The 17,709-nt window shown below is 40.0% G+C and overlaps 2 protein-coding genes and 1 non-coding gene across 3 annotated transcripts; 2 read left to right on the top strand and 1 right to left on the bottom strand.

Moving 5' to 3' along the window:
* Window positions 1–2,449: 2,449 nt before the first annotated feature.
* Window positions 2,450–2,851, top strand: LOC135151602 (uncharacterized). The gene has a single exon (XM_064090211.1). It carries the CDS (start codon window positions 2,450–2,452, stop codon window positions 2,849–2,851), a length of 402 nt encoding a protein of 133 aa, XP_063946281.1.
* Window positions 2,852–13,805: 10,954 nt separating this feature from the next.
* LOC135151588 (uncharacterized) lies at window positions 13,806–15,258 on the top strand. The gene is made up of 4 exons (XM_064090180.1): window positions 13,806–14,234; window positions 14,372–14,806; window positions 14,903–14,998; window positions 15,112–15,258. Exons 1-4 carry the CDS (start codon window positions 13,806–13,808, stop codon window positions 15,256–15,258), a joined length of 1,107 nt encoding a protein of 368 aa, XP_063946250.1.
* On the bottom strand, window positions 14,115–14,221 carry LOC135150028 (small nucleolar RNA R71). Its single transcript, XR_010288382.1, has one exon. It is a non-coding gene; the product is annotated as a small nucleolar RNA R71 (small nucleolar RNA).
* Window positions 15,259–17,709: the final 2,451 nt, after the last annotated feature.

Here is a 17,709-nt window from a genome sequence, read left to right as displayed (position 1 = left end):
ATTTTCTAGGCCCTAACGAGTCATACCCTGTTATCATTGCCTCTAATTTGACTACATCACAAGAGGAAGAACTTTTAGGAATCCTTAGAAAGCATAAGGGAGCGATAGGGTGGAGCATTTCGGACATTAAAGGAATTAGACCGGCGATTGTCCAACATAGGATTCATTTGGTAGAAGATGCAAAGCCCGTGAGAGAACCTCAAAGGAGGTTGAATCCTCCCATTATGGAGGTAGTTAAGAAAGAAATTCTTAAATGCTTAGACAATGGGATCATCTATCCCATTTCCGATAGTAAGTGGGTGAGTCCCGTCCATGTAGTGCCTAAGAAATCGGGCATTACTTTGGTGACAAACGAGAATAATGAGCAAGTCCCAACCCCTGTCCAATCCGGTTGGAGAATGTACATAGACTTTAGGAAGCTCAATGCCGTCACTAGGAAAGACCATTTCCCTTTTCCTTTTATCGATCAAATGCTAGAGAGGTTAGTGGGTCATGCCTTTTATTGCTTCTTAGATGGTTACTCGGGATATTTTCAAATCCCGATTGCACCCGAAGACCAAGAAAAGACCACCTTCACTTGCCCTTTTGGAACCTTCGCGTATAGACGCTTAGCTTTCGGCCTAACCACGGGCCCATCCACGTTCCAAAGGTGCATGACTAGCATCTTCTCGGAAATGATAGGTGACTTTCTAGAAGTCTTCATAGATGACTTTTCCATCTTTGGTCCATCTTTTCACCAATGCCTTAACAATCTAGATCGAGTGTTGAAAAGGTGTGAGGAAACGGATCTAGTGTTAAATTGGGAGAAATGTCATTTCATGGTTAAAGAGGGTATCGTTCTAGGACACAAAATTTCTGAAAATGGGATCGAAGTAGACAAGGCTAAGGTCGACCTAATAGCTAATCTCCCACCTCCCAAGTCCGTTAAGGAAATTCGTTCTTTCCTTGGACATGCGGGATTTTATCGTAGATTCATTCAGGATTTTAGTAAAAAGCCCGACCTTTGACCAACCTTCTAGCTAAGGATGTCAAATTCGAGTTCACAAGAGAATGTGTTCATTCTTTCGAAGACCTTAAGAGAGAATTGACTTCGGCCCCGATCATGAAGTCTCCCGATTGGAGTCAACCTTTTGAGCTTATGTGTGACGCATCCAATTATGCGATAGGAGCGGTTTTAGGACAACGAATATATAAGAGGCCTCACGTCATTTACTACGCTAGTAAGACCTTAAATGATGCCCAACTCAATTACTCTACCACCGAGAAGGAGCTTCTAGCCGTAGTCTTTGCCTTAGAAAAATTTCGCTCTTATCTTATCGGGTCCAAAATCATTGTTTACACCGACCATGCCGCTCTTAAGTACCTTTTCTCTAAAAAAGATTCAAAAGCCCACTTGATTAGATGGGTGTTGTTGCTCCAAGAGTTTGACTTAGAGATTAGGGATAAGAAAGGCTGTGAGAATGTCGTTGCCGATCACCTCTCTCGATTAGTAGTTGAATCCACTAACGACTTGCCCTTAAGCGAGTCATTTCCCGATGAGCACCTTCTCTCGATTTTCACTCTCCCTTGGTTCGCCGACATAGTCAATTACTTAGCAACCGGTGACATTCCCTCGACATGGTCCAAGAATTATAAAGCCAAGTTCTTTTCTCAAGTGAAACATTTCTTTTGGGATGAACCGTATCTCTTTAAACATTGTCCCGACCAAATCATTAGGAGGTGTGTCCCAAATAGTGAGTTTCATAGTATCCTCTCGTTTTGTCACGATCAAGCATGTGGAGGTCATTTTAGTGCGAAAAAAACCGCCGCTAAAATCCTCCAATGTGGTTTTTATTGGCCTAGTTTGTTTAAGGATGCCGCCAAGTATTGTTCCGCTTGTTGTAGGTGTCAACATCTAGGAAGAATCACTAGGAGAAACATGATAACTATGAGCCCAATTCTTGTTATAGAGCTTTTTGATGTGTGGGGCATAGATTTCATGGGCCCATTTCCTAGTTCGTTTAGCCACCTTTACATCCTTCTCGCGGTAGATTATGTTTCCAAATGGGTAGAAGCCATCCCGACCCGGTCCAATGACAACAAAGTTGTGCTTAGATTCCTTAAAGAGAATATCTTTTCTCGATTTGGAACTCCTAGGGCAATCATTAGTGACCAAGGGACCCATTTTAAGAATCGTCAATTCGAGTCTCTTCTTAAGAAATACTCCATCACTCATAGGCTTGCTACCCCTTATCATCCTCAAACTAGTGGCCAAGTAGAGGTGTCGAACCGGCAAATTAAGCAAATCTTAGAAAAGACGGTCAACTCGAATAGGAAGGATTGGTCAACCAAGTTGATAGACGCCTTATGGGCATATCGGACCGCCTATAAGACCGTCTTAGGAATGTCTCCCTATAGACTCGTGTATGGTAAAGCTTGCCATTTGCCGGTTTAGCTAGAGCATAGGGCCATGTGGGCCATTACGGAATTGAACTTCGACTTACCCACCGCCGGTAGTCATAGGAATTTACAATTGATCGAGTTAGACGAACTTAGGAATGATGCCTACGAAAACGCTAAAATTTACAAAGAGAGAACCAAGGCCTTCCATGATAAAACCATTTTGAGAAAATCCTTTTCTCCCGGCCAAAAAGTTCTTCTCTACAATTCTAGGCTTCATTTGTTTCCCGGTAAGTTGCGTTCTAGATGGGATGGTCCTTACGTTGTTCAAGTTGTTTTCCCTCATGGTGCTGTTGAAATTCAGGATCCTAAAAATGGTAATGTTTTTAAAGTTAATGGTCAACGTCTTAAACCATTTTTAGAATTGCCTGTTGATTCGGAGGAAGAGGTCATCCACCTCATCGACCCTTGATCACGTAAGTTGTTTCAGTAGTTAATAAAAATCCCTTCATCTCCTATTCAGGTATTTTTCCTCTTTACTCTCTTATTTCAATTCTCTCTTTTGCATACATTGAGGACAATGCATGATTTAGGTACGGGGAGGTCTTTAGTGTAATTCTAAAAAATGATAAAAAAAACCCAAAAAATTGAAAAATTAGAAAATCCAAAAATAGAGATGTTTTAGCTAAGTTGTCTTTCCCTCACTCGAACTTTAGGAGTAGTTGGTGTTAGCATGTTTTCTAGAAGTATACATATGTAGTGTCTTTTAGATAATTTGAACGTAGTTGAGTAAGGTTGTCTTTTTGAAACTTGTATCGACCGATTTGTACTCGTAATTCCAAGATGGCACACACATTTGCACAAGACCTTTGATGGAGAGATTGTCTAGTGATATTATTTGATACCTGAGAGAGAACCCACACGTTGAAACAATGTCGAATCGAACCTTTGCGAATAAAAAAAAGAGAAAAAAAAAGATAGAAAAAGAAAAGGAATAACTACTTCAATACCCATTGTTGTTTATAGATAAAATCTTTAGATAAATGGGCAAAAGTAGATTGACTAGTCTCGTTTTGTGTCCTTTGTTACTCAAGTTATTAAGTCCGTCGGGGGATTTCAAAACCTAGTGCCCTAAGACCATTTGGTTTGGGAGTCACTGACCTAAAGCTCACTACATGGGTAACATTGTTAGCCTAAGAAAACGGACAAAATAAAGTCAATGCAAAAAAAGGAAAAAAAAAGAAGAAGAAAAGAAAAAAAAGAATAAGGGTTTGTGAAGTTTGGCTAGATATTTATTTCGATAGAGATTGGGTCAGTTCAAAATTGGTTGAAAAGGAGAAAATGTTATTAGACGATTAGGATCCATCAAAGGCCTTAAATTCATTACACTCCTTGGATTTCTAGTAAATTTTTGTGTCAATTCAAGTAGATTAGAGGCAACTGTATCTTGATTATTACTAAAAGAGTCTTTGAGTCGTATTTTCCTTAGAAGCACTTTTTGTTAACACCAACGAAATAAGAGCCGAGTCGAGTAGACACTTGCTAGAATGTCTCGAAGATTTTATGGGTATATCTTCTGTAAACCCTTAGGAGACAACACTCCTCTTGTAGAGATCGTCTACGAGTTTAACGGGTTGGTGAACCTAAAATCACCCGTCACGCCTACGAAAAGGAGCCTAGGAATCGCATCTAGTTTTCGTAGTTTATTTTCTTTTCTTTTGATTTTTACTCGAGGACGAGCAAAAGATAGGTATGGGGAAGTTTGATTAGTCCATATTTTTGCATATTTAAGTGCCTATCTTTTGTTTATTTTCGTAGTATCTATCGCTTATTTATTTTATTTCAGGAAATTGTTGATAAATAAAGAAAAAAGAAAAAATGCAAAAACAAGGGAAGAAAAAGAAAAGAAAAGAAGAAAATCAAAGAGAGTTGGCAAGCAAGAGGGCACATGGAGGGCTACAATCCTCCCAACACACAAGGCACATGGATGGTCAAGATTTAGCCACCCTACCCCTAAACCCTAATTCTTTAGTTATAAATACCCCCTTGTCTTTACTTGTAATGACCTACCTATCTACCTACCCATCTTTTCTACCTAGTCATTTCTATAGTTAGTATCTTAGATAGATTTACGTTTTGCTAGCCCCAATTTCGTTTCCAAGCTTGTATACACTTTTTAATTTCTATGCAAATCTCTTTTAGCTTAATCTTGTATTGTCTTTTTAATTTATTTTCTCCAAGTTGTATGATTCTTCTAAGTACCACCACATGCTTTTAAGCTTTTGGGAAACGAAGAATCATTGAGCTTGTGATTAGTGTAGATTTGTGATCTCTTGAAATAGTCAAGTAAATTCTAGCACAAAATTAATTTGTGTTAGGGTTTATATTTATAACCCCAAATTTTCTTATTCTTGGTTTATTGCGTAAATTGCTAAGTAGTAAGTTAACAAAAAATATTAAAAAATCAGTTTTAAAACCCTCGTTTAACAGCCCGGCACCTTTAATCAATTTATTAAGCTTTGTTAAAAATTCCAGCCCTCTGTTTTCATTTTTATTAAGATTATGCCCACCTCCCCTGCTTCTATTTTGTTCTATAAACGACCACTGCTCTGTTTCTTTTACACCGAGTCACCAACATATCGCCGAGTTTTGATTTCTTTTAGTCTGAGTTGTGCAATCGAGTTGGAATCTTATGCTGGGTTTTCGATTTGCTATGGCTGTTTTTCGAGTTTTTGTTGTTTTGTGAAGTCAAGTCTGAACTGCTGTAATTCCGAGTCTGAGTCGTTTCTTTGTTGTTTTTTCAGTCTGTTGTGCTACGATTTTGTTTTGTTGCTTGCTGGGTTGCTAGTCAGTAGTTGCGTGTTGATTAATAGGCGAGTATGCATTGCTTCGTTTCGCCGGGTTTAGGATGAGTTTAGTCCGAGTAGTTCTATTTTTTCTTTGAGTTTTGCTGATGAGTCAGTTCCGAGTCATTTATGTTCCGCTGCTGTGATATTTTCTTCTGGTTTTTACTGTGATAGCTGTTTCGTGAGTTCATTGTTCATGTTTTGCCCTAGTACCGAGTCGAGTTTGTATGCTTCGATTTGGATTAGTTGGTCCTTCGAGTCTTCTGTTTTTTTGAGTCGAATTTGACTGCGTTTGTACTGGGTTTTGTATTGAGTCTGTGGCATCGAGTTTAGCTGGGTTTTGTTGGCTGAGTCGTTGTTACCTGAGTCGAATGGTGAGTTTTGAGGCTGCTGATTTTGTTGAGCTGTTCTTTTCGAGTTCTAAGTTTGTTGTTGTGTAGCTGTGATTTCGTCGTGTTCGCTGCATTTGAGTTTGCGTCTTATTGTAATGCCGAGTCTTGTCCGAGTGTGTAGTTAATGTTTGTTTGTTTGCTGCGTTTGTGTGTTGGAAATCAGTTAGTTGAGTCACAGCCAGGAGGGATTCTTGTTTTAACGATGCGTTTAGTTTTTGAGTTTTAGTTTGCCGAGTCATTTCTTTGTTGTTTGATTTCCTTGTTTTGTAATACGGAGTTTCTGTTGCTGAGGTTGACACCGAGTTGCCTGCTTGTTCTGTTTTTAAATTTGTAACAATTCTGAGTCAAGCTTTCTGCCTAGTGCTTTGTTTCCTACTTAAATTTTTGGCTGATTTCATGTATTAACACGACCGAGTACATCATTTGAGTTGTTTATTTATTGTTTTTTTTTTCTAATGTCTGTTCTTAATCATATACAGTAGTTTGATTTCTTAATTTTCTTTTTAAAAGTAGAAATTTTAGAATTAATTTAGAAGAACCTCTCTTCACAAAAATTGTTCTAATTCGCCTAGGTTAAGAATAATAGGTTAGCGAAAAATAATTTTAATCCCTGTGGACGAATCTTAAATATTAAAACGGTGATCGTGCGCTTGCGATTTTAAAATCATATTTTTCTAGCACATCAAGGGACAACATCTACTTAAATCCTAGGCATCCAAGAAGGTGGGTCATCGCCCTCCACCTTACTTGGGGACGAACAACCTCCGGGACAGTAGGGAAATCATCTACTTAAATTCTAGACATCTAGGACAGTAGGGACAACATCTACTTAAATCCTAGGCATCCAAGAAGGTGGGTCGTCGCCCTCCACCTTACTTGGGGAAAAACAACCTCTGGGACAGTAGGGAAATCATCTACTTAAATCCCAGGCATCCAAGAAGGTGGGTCGTCGCCCTCCACCTTACTTGGGGAAAAACAACCTCTGGAACAGTATGGAAATCATCCACTTAGATTCCAGGCATCCAAGAAGGTGGGATGTCGCCCTCCACCTTACTTGGGGAAAAACAACCTCCTGGACAGTGGGGAAATCATCTACTTAAATCCCAGGCATCCAGTATAGGAGGGACATAATCCACTTAGATCCCAGGCATCCAAGAAGGTGGGTCGTCGCCCTCCACCTTACTTGGGGAAAACGAATAAATAAAATAAAAATTATTTTCGAATAAAAACTCCAACCCCTGAGGGTTTTCCAAAGCTGCACCCCTTAGGGTCTTCCTGATGGTCTACCGGTAGTACGGGCCACCAGGGCATAGGAATTCTTTCGAACCATCTTATGAAGATGGTTGTCCAGGCATCCCGAGGGTGTCAAACATGTGCCTCGATTACACATGAAGACGAATTCCAAAGCAGCAGGGTGGTTGTCCCTGGTCTTCATGCTCCAAACAAGACACAAATATATAGATTCGAAAAAAGATATACAAAAGGTTCTAATTTTTTTAATAATAGCATGCTTACATGATAATGTGGTCGGACGGAATGTACCATTGCTACCCCCGAGTCTTGAGCGTGATGTTATCGATTCCACGACTGTCACGCAAATATCAAAATAGAAAATATAACGACATATTTATTGAGGGAGAATATGAACTTTCCTGATAGTACTTCTGATGTCCAGCGTTCCATGTCCTCAAAATATCCTTTCCTTCTAGGTCTTCCGGATAGCAGGTTCCGGACATCAAAAGAGGCGACGGTAGGAGATTGGTAGCCGGGGTCTCCGAGGTCTCCCTTCCCTTCTTTAGATTAACAGCGTCGTTCTACGTCTCATGTGACATCCTTCCTCCAATAGATGTCAAAAAGCCCCTCCTTCTAGCACCAATTGTTAACGGAGGAATCTGGTGATAACCAGATTCGGGGAGGGTTGCTGGAACTTCTGGTGGACGATGACGGCGGACGACAGAGTATGGGTTGTGATTTTGGGTTTGGCTGAGATCATTTGGGGGATTAGGGTTTTCTCACAAGATCGAAGGAGTATTCGCTCTGGCCAGGGTTGCGACCTCTCCCCAAACGATGTGCCTACGTACCCTATTTATAGGGATCAAGCCAGACGTAGTTTTTGGGGAACAAGTAACCTAATCAGAATAGGTTTCTCATTCCTTGGTTCCAGCGATGGGCCACCGCCTTAGATCAGACGGACGTGGGCTTCTGGAGACTAGCTTCCTCCGAGGAGCATGGAACTAGGTGGGCTGACCAGCACTAGCTCACGTGGACCTCCTCAGACTCAGCTGTATGGGCTAGCCCTCCGTCCTCTCTTAGGGCGAGGCTGACGGTTGGCCTGGGCCCAAGATAAAATAATAATAATCAGGCCTGAGAACCAGGCGTATCTGGTCCTTTCCACACTGGGCGAGGAAGAAGCATATTGGGCGAGTACTCAATTGCTGAGGGCGAGGACCCTATCGAAGACCCTGGCTGCTAGATACTGGGCTGCAAGTCTTGGCCCACGCTAAGGGCGAGGATCCACATCGGGCGAGATTCCATATCGGGCGAGGATCCATACCGGGCGAGGACTCGGCTAAAGACCGGGTCTTTCCTGACGCTGGGCCTTGTGCCCTGGACCATGCTGATGGCGAAGAAGGTAAGCATTGGGCGAGGCCTCATCACAGAGGGCGACGACTCCTTGAAGACTAGGGCCGCCAATCATTGGGCCGCGAGGTCGACACGTACCTAGGACGAGGGTCCGTATCGGGCGAGGACCCATAATGAGCGGGGACCCTTCTATTGACCCAAATCCATCTATTGCTGGGTCTCACGTTCTGGGCCATATAGATGGCGAGGACCTTGCTGAAGACGAGGCTAACCCCTGAATATGGGCCTTCCTGTTTGTAAGGCGAGATTATGCAATCATCTTCCGAGTTGATATTTGGCCATAACACCTGCCAACAGTTATATATATATATATATACGCGGTTATAAGTAAAAATGGTGAGAAAACCTAAAAAATTCTAACGCCCCAAGTCCCACATGATCTAAGTTCATCTTTACCACTAAATCCTATCTTATATTCATTTATCCTATGTTGTTCAGTGACTCAAACCTGTCGCTCTGATACCAACTGTGACGGACCCACCTTAATAACCAACTAAAGCATGCATATTACGGTAAATAATTAAACTACAGAATTATAAAATATTAAACTACAAGTCATTACTACAAGTTTTAGAATCCCAAAAGTCTCAAAAGATAAATTTAGGGAACTACGAGTTCCCAACCTGCTCCATCATAAGGCGGTAGGCGATACCCGATCCTGAGGTGGTCTTACGGGCGGTCTGCTTGAAACGAGCCATTCTCGGGTTTCATTGAAGGGTTATAATAAACAACACAATATATGAGCAAAAAGCTCAGCAAGTGAAAGCAGTCTATAACAGTTCACAATATGCAGTAAAAACAAGTGCAATAACAACAATGGATATCACAAGGTATAATCACAAGTAAAGGTGCAAAGTGAGATAGCAAATTTATTGGAATTGGAAACACACAGCGCTATGAGCATTGAGGGGTGATCAGCCCACACCAAGCTCTGAACCACATAAAGTGATTCAACCAGGGAGGATCCTCGGCTCACATTGGCCAAATACAAACATCAGGCTCCCCGCTACTGATGCTGTAATAATAAATGACTAGCGCCTCAGTCTTAATATAAAATATTATCCAATTCCTTTTAAGGTCATTTCAATTCAATTCAATTCAATAAAAAGGGTCTTGATCAAAGACAAGTCATTTAGGAAAGGTGCTTTCAAGGTTTAAGTGATCTTTATAAAATAAGGGAATGTTATTAAGATCAGGCTTCCAAAAGAGATAATTCAGTTCAATGTGGGGTATCAAGTTCCCAATATGCATCAAGGGACTATTAGAAGATATTCATGTGGGTGTAAGGTGATATTATATGAAAAAGGTCAATTCAAGTATTAAGGGTATTATTGAATTCTGAAGTCTGATCATAGGGTGATGATAAGGTGATCCAGTTCTAGATAAGCAGTAACAATGCATTCACAGGGTATACAATTATCGAGCAAGTATAACGGAGAGTTTCACTTGCCTGGACTAAGCTTACTGAACACTTGTACTGGATCTTCTAGAGGTTCCTTTCCTAGCCTCCTACTTGCACCTATAATTAATAGTATCCTCGTCAACACAATGCTAACTACCCTTTTGTGTGTGTGTGTGTGTATATATATATAAATATATACACATATATAAATATATAAACTTAAGCTCAACTAATAACAAGTAACATATTCATCAAGTAATGCACATAACAAGTAAGGTATATGGCATTCTACTACTTAGTTATTATCACTTAACAATCTCTACTTATCTCCTAAGTCAGTTAAGCAATTAGTCAAGTAACACATAAGGTCTAAGACCAACACTTCCTAATTACACCCTAATGACTTTAACTTAACCAAACAAAAGTAAGGCACACTTGTGCCTCACCTCACAAGACTCACAAATGAAATGCATCCTAATTGACTCACTAGAATACTTACCTTGGCAACACTTGTGTGCCTTGGCAAGAATGGTGCATCTATACTAAGTGCATTGACCTAAACTGACTTGCACTATCTTATATGACTTAAAACTAACTCATGGACTCAGTATGAGGTTAAGGCCTCACTGATGACACACTCATAAGCAATGCATTCTAACTTAGTTCTAAAATGTGACTCCCTCGATGACACTTGGGTATTTTAGTGGAAATGAGGTATCTCCACTTAAGGAATTCACTCCAAGTTAATTTCTACAGGTTGATATGATCCTAAACTATCATTGTGAAGTGGTGTGACTCAAAGGCCTTGCCTACAAGGACCTTTAAAAACTAATGCACTCTAGTGACTACTCTGTTTAGGCAGTTTGGCACCTCTTGGAGGGCCTTGGCAAAAACCAATGTTTCCACCTTGTACCTTAGTGAAATTTTGACTCCTCTGAATACCTAAGACCTTAATATAAGTTGTGCAATTGTTTTGACAATAAGGCCTTGCTCAGGCCTCTCTAGGCCTCCATGCCAAGTTGATACAGAACAGCCTAGCTAGCTAAGTGCACTGCCCTGTTTTTACTAACTTGAAACCTACTTCACTAACTCAATTAACCATTTTAATGACTTGTTAACTTCCTAAGACTTCCTTAAACTCATATAAAGCAAGGCCCCATGAAGGGATCACCAATGACATGGTTTTAACCACTCAAAAGTGCAAATGACCACAAAGTGCACTGCCCTGTTCTGGGGTGTTCTCTGAAATGTGTGTGTGTACCTATCAATATGGATGTTTTTGTGACTTCTAATGCTACTGGAGACTTCTACAAACCAAGTCCCAACTCCAGGAAACTCAGGCCTATGAGGGCCTAATCATGACACCTCCAATTCCCTAGTTTTCTCTAGTGCAAAAATCTGCCATAGTGTGTGTGTGTGTCTCCTTCCACCTTAACACCCTCCAAAACACCATAAACCAATCATCCAAGCCACAAATCCTAATCTACAATATACATATACCTACTGACTATCTTCACAAACCAAGATACCACAAAATTTGGCCACTTATATGTACAAAACCGAGGCAAACATAGAGCAAAAACAGAGCACATTTTTATATGGCATTCTTGAGCAAATTTTCGAATGTACAATCATGGTATTCACACAATAGCTACTGATTATCATTATACACTATCATGCATATACTAAACTAACAATTTCTCACAAGAATCATGGCATGCATTATGTAAAAATCTCATACAAAAATCCAAAATCATGGCATTTCACTTCGGTTTCCACATAAAGCAACATGCATCACTAGAACCTCTTATATATAGCTCTAAATCTTGATATATCATCAAAATACAAGACATGCAAGGGCTGAAATCACACCAAAAACTCAGCAAATCATCATACCTTTCGAATATTCAAGAAACTAACTCAAAAATCATGAAATCTCCAAAAACCAATCCTTATACATTCGGCTCCTTTAGGATGTCATTGCCAAATGTGATGAATCAAGTATGCTTTGGTCAAAAAGAGGTGAGTAACCTCTCCAAAATCACATCTTGATCATCTATAGGAGCCACCAAAATAGAGACCCTAAGTTCATAAGAACCAAGGCCCTATTTTGGCTCCATTCACAACATGCAAAATGAAACTAACCTTAAGGTTGAAGATACAAGATTGAATGGTGAAGTTCTTGACTTGACAAGCTTGAAATGTTGAAGAAGATGGAAACAAATGGTGGAGAATGGGGGTGTATATGGTTCGGCTGAGAGGGAGAGAGGTTAGGGAGAGATGAGAGAAGAGGGTTTTGATTTTGTTGGTGTGTGAGAATGAGTGGAGTGTGGTGGAGTGTTCAAGTATTCTTGATCATTTGACTTGACCAAGATGTGGTAGTGGAATGTAGAAGTTACCAACTTGCCCTTATTGCTAGTGTTAGAGATTTTGCATGCAAGGGTAGACTAGTCTTTTGATAATTATTAAATGTGTGATTTAAAAAGTATTTAAAGCGAGAGTTTTAATAAATAAAGTACTAATCCATAAATCATGAAATTAATATCACAAATAATATGGGATTTTAGAAGTTTAATAAAATAGTTTTCAAAAATTTTGGACAAAGAATGGATTTAAAAAGAATTACTACAAGTAGAGCTCTAATATTCACATCACACAAAATATAATAGCACGAATATAATACACGTAAAATCACGAGAGAAATATATATATCAAATCGCTATTTTACAATTTAAAATCTATTGGCTACTTGCAACTAATCAAATATCACTAATTCGGCTTAATCTCCATTATTATTAAATCGGGTAGCACAACGATCACAATTATTATCATTAAGTCAAAACCGTCGCAACTAGTAATATTATTAAATTGCGTAACGAAATTTACTCGCCAAATATCATATAAGTACATTCTAACGATATCCAGAAGTCATATAACGATATATAAGTCGAATTCACATAATTTGGCAATTAAGACACAAAAATTTATATATCACCAAAACAAAAAATTGTAATATATATATATATATATATATATATATATATATATATATATATATATATAAGTCAAATATTACAGGCGTTACAACATAACGATAAATAAGTCGAATTCACATAATTTAGCAATTAACACACGAAAATTTGTATATCACCAAAATTGAATACAGTAATATATATAAGTCAAATATTACAGGTGTTACATTATTCTTCTTAGATGCGTAGCTAACATCTAAGTTGTGTGTTAATCTTTATTGAAGCGACAGTGGATATATTGATTTAGGACTTGCCATGCGAACATAGGATTATGTATTCGATATACATGATTAGTGATGTGATTTTAACCATCTTGCATAGCCCTATGTAATCTTGTTAGATAACTTGTTCTTCGACCGTTATGTTTTCAAATCTTATAGACATATAGGGTCTAAGCATAATTGGTGTCTGTTTACCTTCTATCTTAATTGTGGTTGTGAAACAGTATGGTGCACGTATAACGACAGTTAGCGTGTATCAGTCTCGTGTTATCTGATTAGTTATCAACCATCAAATATCGATATGGCTTAACTCTGAATGAAGTATATAATGAAGTTAGAATCCCATGTTTTTATTCTCACTAGTAAATCGTTATTCTCTTAGTTTATAATTCTGAGATCATAATTCGAATTGAATTAGTTAAGTTAGATAACCAAACCCCAATTTGTTACTTGTCTAAGCATTGAATAATAACCATACATTGTTGCATAAGTGCATATTACTTGATACACCAGTCTCTGTGGGATCGAACTGAATTTACATTCTATATTACTTGTGAGCACGTACGCTTGCGTGATTTTATGCGAACAAGTTTTTGGCGCCGCTGCCGGGGACTCGGTGTTATATTTTAGTTTATGTGCTTGTCATCAATGGTCGTTAAAGTTCACTGACTTGGATTTTTTTTCCCCCTTTAGTTCCTTTGTGTGTGTTTCAGGTACTTGAGTGACGTGTATGCGAACACGTTCTCAGGCTCGTAGGAAGCATTAGTTAAGAAAGAAACAGTAGAGAATACTACAATGGGTGACCAACTACCAGAGGCGAATGATGCTAAGGCTCTTAAGGATTTCTGATCTCTGAGCCGAAAATCAATGACATTCAGTCGAGCATCGTCATGCCAGCAATCGCGGCCAACACTTTCGAAATCAAATCAGGCACCATTCAGATGGTTCAGAACTCTGTTCAGTTTGGGGGTTCTCCAACGGAGGATCCTAATATGCATATTCGGGATTTCATCGAGATCTGTGACACTTTCAAGTTTAATGGAGTTACCGAAGATGCTATCAAATTGAGGCTGTTCCCATTCTCTCTGAGGGATAAATCTAAAGGATGCTTGCATTCTCTTCCTGCAGGATCTATTACGACATGGGATGATCTGGCTCAGAAATTTCTTACTAAGTTCTTCCCTATGGCCAAAACAGCTGCAATCAGGAACGCTATCACTCAATTCTCTCAACAATCTGGTGAAACTCTTTGTGAAGCTTGGGAACGCTACAAAGAGATGCTTGGAAAGTGCCCACATCATGAGATGCCTGATTGGATGGTTATCAATTGCTTCTATAATGGCTTGGATCCTCAATCGAGGCCAATGCTCGATGCAGCGTCAGGTGGAGCTCTATGGGCTAAGAGCTATGATGAGGCTTATGAGTTGATCGAGATGTGGCTGCAAACGAATATCAGAATCCGACTCAGCGTCTTCATCAGGGCAAAGCAGCAAGAATTCTAGATGTTGATGCTACTACAGCTTTGACTGCTCAGCTTAAGGCTCTTACTATGAAGGTGAATTCTTTGGCAAATCTGGGAAATCAGCAGCCACCTTCAGTTTGCGAGATTTGTGCTGGTGCACATTCTTCTTATCAGTGTGCTATATCTAGTGAATCCGCTCAGTTTGTGAGCAACTTCCAGAGGTCTCAACAGCCAACTCCTGCCACTTATCTTCCCAATAATCGGAATCATCCGAATTTCAGCTGGAGCAACAATCAGAACTTCATGCCACAACAGCAGCAACAGTTTCAGCAGCAAGGTGCTAGACCTTTCAACCCTTTTGGTTTTCCACAACAGTTTGCACCGAAGCAGCAATTCCATCCACCTGGATTCCAGCAACAAAATCATGGGGTGGCTGGACAATCTTCCAACGAAAGATCGGAATGGGAAGAGATGAAATTAATGATTAAAAGCCAAGCAGTGTCAATCAAGACTTTGGAGAACCAGATTGGGCAGATTGCTAACGCGTTGATAAATAGACCACAAAGAACTCTTCCTAGTGATACCGAGGCCAATTTGGGTAAGAAAGAGATGAAGGAACAGGTACAGGCTGTCACCTTGAGATCCGGAAAGGTTACGAAGGAAAAAGAATCAGCAACAGAGCGAAACAAGGAAGAGAGTGATCAACAGGTTGAAGCACCGTGCTCTCATCTAAGTCTGATAGTGGAAAAACTGTTGTTGAAGCTGATAAGAATGTAATCAACGAGGAAGCAAGCAAGGAATCAGCCAAGAAGTCTAGTCCTAAAGCTGATATTGGGGTCAAGCAAGTATATCCACCTCCCCCTTTTCCGAAGAGACTTTAGAAGCATAAGCTCGACAAACAATTCGCTAAATTTCTAGAGGTTTTTAAGAAATTACAAATCAACATACCTTTTGCCGAGGCTCTAGAACAAATGCCGAGTTATGCTAAATTCATGAAATGTATTCTATCTTCGAAACTCAAACTTGAGGAATTGGAGACCGTGGCTTTGACCAAGGAGTGTAGTACTGTGTTGCAGCAGAAATTGCCCCCGAAGCTGAAGGATCCGGGAAGTTTCACAATCCCATGTACTATTGGGCAACTGTCATTCGACAAGTGTTTATGTGACTTGGGAGCTAGCATCAATCTGAAGCCTTTGTCTATGTTCATGCAACTTGGTCTTCCGGAGCTGAAACCTACTAATATGTCTTTGCAACTGGCTAATCATTCGATTACATATCCAAGGGGGATAGTTGAAGATGTGTTGATAAAGGTGAAAAAGCTAATCTTCCCTGCTGATTTTGTCATTCTCGACTTTGAGGAAGATAAGAAGATTCCTATCATCTCAGGAAGACCATTCCTCGCGACAGGGTGGATGTTGATCGATGTTCAAAAAGGTGAACTCTCAATGAGAGTTCAAGATCAAATGGTCACTTTCAACGTGGTCAATGCTATAAAACTTCCATCGAACTAGGAGGAATGCTTTAGAGTGGATGTGCTCGAAGCTGCAGCTCACTCTGAAATTGACAACAGGCTGAAAACTGACATCTTGGAAAGGGTTCTATCAGGAGACTCGGAATTCGGAGATGAGGAGGAAGAAGAACACCTTCAATACTTAAATGCTTCTCCATGGAGAAGAAGGATGGATACTCCAATTGAATCTCTTGGGTTATCGGAGTTGAAAGATTCTCATGAACGTATGAAACCATCCATTGTCGAAGCTCCTAAACTTGAGCTCGAGCAACTTCCCGAACACCTAAGGTATGCCTTTCTTGGCGAAGCTTCTACATTACCTGTGATTATTGCATCTAACATTTCAGGTATCGAGGAAGAAAAGCTTTTGAGAATTCTCAGGGAATTCAAATCAGCCATTGGATGGACTATCGTAGATATCAAGGAAATCAGCCCTTTTTATTGTCAACACAAAATTCTGATCGAGGAGGGTAGTAAACCCACTGTTGAGCATCAAAGACGACTCAATCCAATCGTGAAAGAAGTGGTGAAGAAGGAGATTCTTAAGTGGCTTGATGCCGACATTATTTATCCAATCTCGGATAGTTGTTGGGTGAACCCTGTTCAGTGTGTGCCTAAGAAAGGAGGCACGACCTTGGTAGCTAATGAGAAGAATGAGCTTATTCTGACTCGAACAGTCACAGGTTGGAGAATATGCATGGATTATTGGAAGCTCAATAAAGCCACTAGAAAAGATCACTTTCCGTCGCCTTTCATTGATCAGATGCTTAGTAGGTTGGCCGGTCATGAGTACTATTTTCTTGATGGGTATTCAGGGTATAATCATATTTGTATCGCACCAGAGGATCAGGAGCAGATTACTTTCACTTGTCCTTTTGGCACATTTGCTTTCCGTCATCTTTCTTTTAGACTTTGTGGTGCACCAACAACTTTTCAGGGATGTATGATGGTTATTTTCTCCGAGATGATTGGTACCAATGTTGAGGTATTCATGGACGACTTTTTTGTGTTCGGTTCTTCTTATGATGAATGCTTGAGCAACTTGACAGTGGTGTTAAAAAGATGTGTGGAAACTAATCTCGTTCTTAATTAGGAAAAATGCCACTTCATGGTTCAAGAAGGCATCATTCTTGGGCATAAAGTTTCGAACAAGGGTCTTGACGTAGATAAAGCTAAGGTGGAGACAATTGAAAATCTTCCTCCACCAATCTCAGTAAAGAGGATTCGGAGTTTTCTTGGTCACGCGGGGTTCTATCGACGATTCATCAAGGATTTCTCTAAAATACCAAACCCTTGTGCAACTTATTAGAAAAGGATGTGCCCTTCAAATTTGATGAAGAATGCTTGGCTGCGTTCGAAACTCTCAAGAAGAAATTAACTACAGCACCTGTTATTACTGCACCTGATTGGAATGAGCCATTCGAGATGATGTGTGATGCTAGTGACTATGCAGTGAGAGCCGTGCTTGGTCAGAGAAAGAATAACATCTTTCATGTGATTTACTATGCTCGTAAGCCTCTCAATGGTGCTCATCTGAATTACACTACTACGGAGAAGGAGCTGCTGGCTATTGTTTATGGAGTCGAGAAATTCAGGTCTTATTTGCATGGGACGAAGGTGTTGGTTTACACCGATCATGCTGCCATTCGGTATTTGGTGTCGAAGAAAGACTCGAAGCCTCGTTTGATTCGTTGGGTTCTCTTGCTTCAAGAATTCGAGTTGGAAATCAAGGATAGAAAGGGCACTGAAAATCAGGTGGCTGATCATCTCTCTCGGTTGGAAAATCAAGCGCGAGCATCCAAAGACACCACTTTAATCAACG

Source organism: Daucus carota, chromosome 1 (assembly GCF_001625215.2).
Source record: "Daucus carota subsp. sativus chromosome 1, DH1 v3.0, whole genome shotgun sequence".
Classification (NCBI taxonomy): domain Eukaryota; kingdom Viridiplantae; phylum Streptophyta; class Magnoliopsida; order Apiales; family Apiaceae; genus Daucus; species Daucus carota.
Note: the sequence above shows the minus strand (reverse complement) of the source record. Positions and strands in the feature narration are given on the sequence as shown.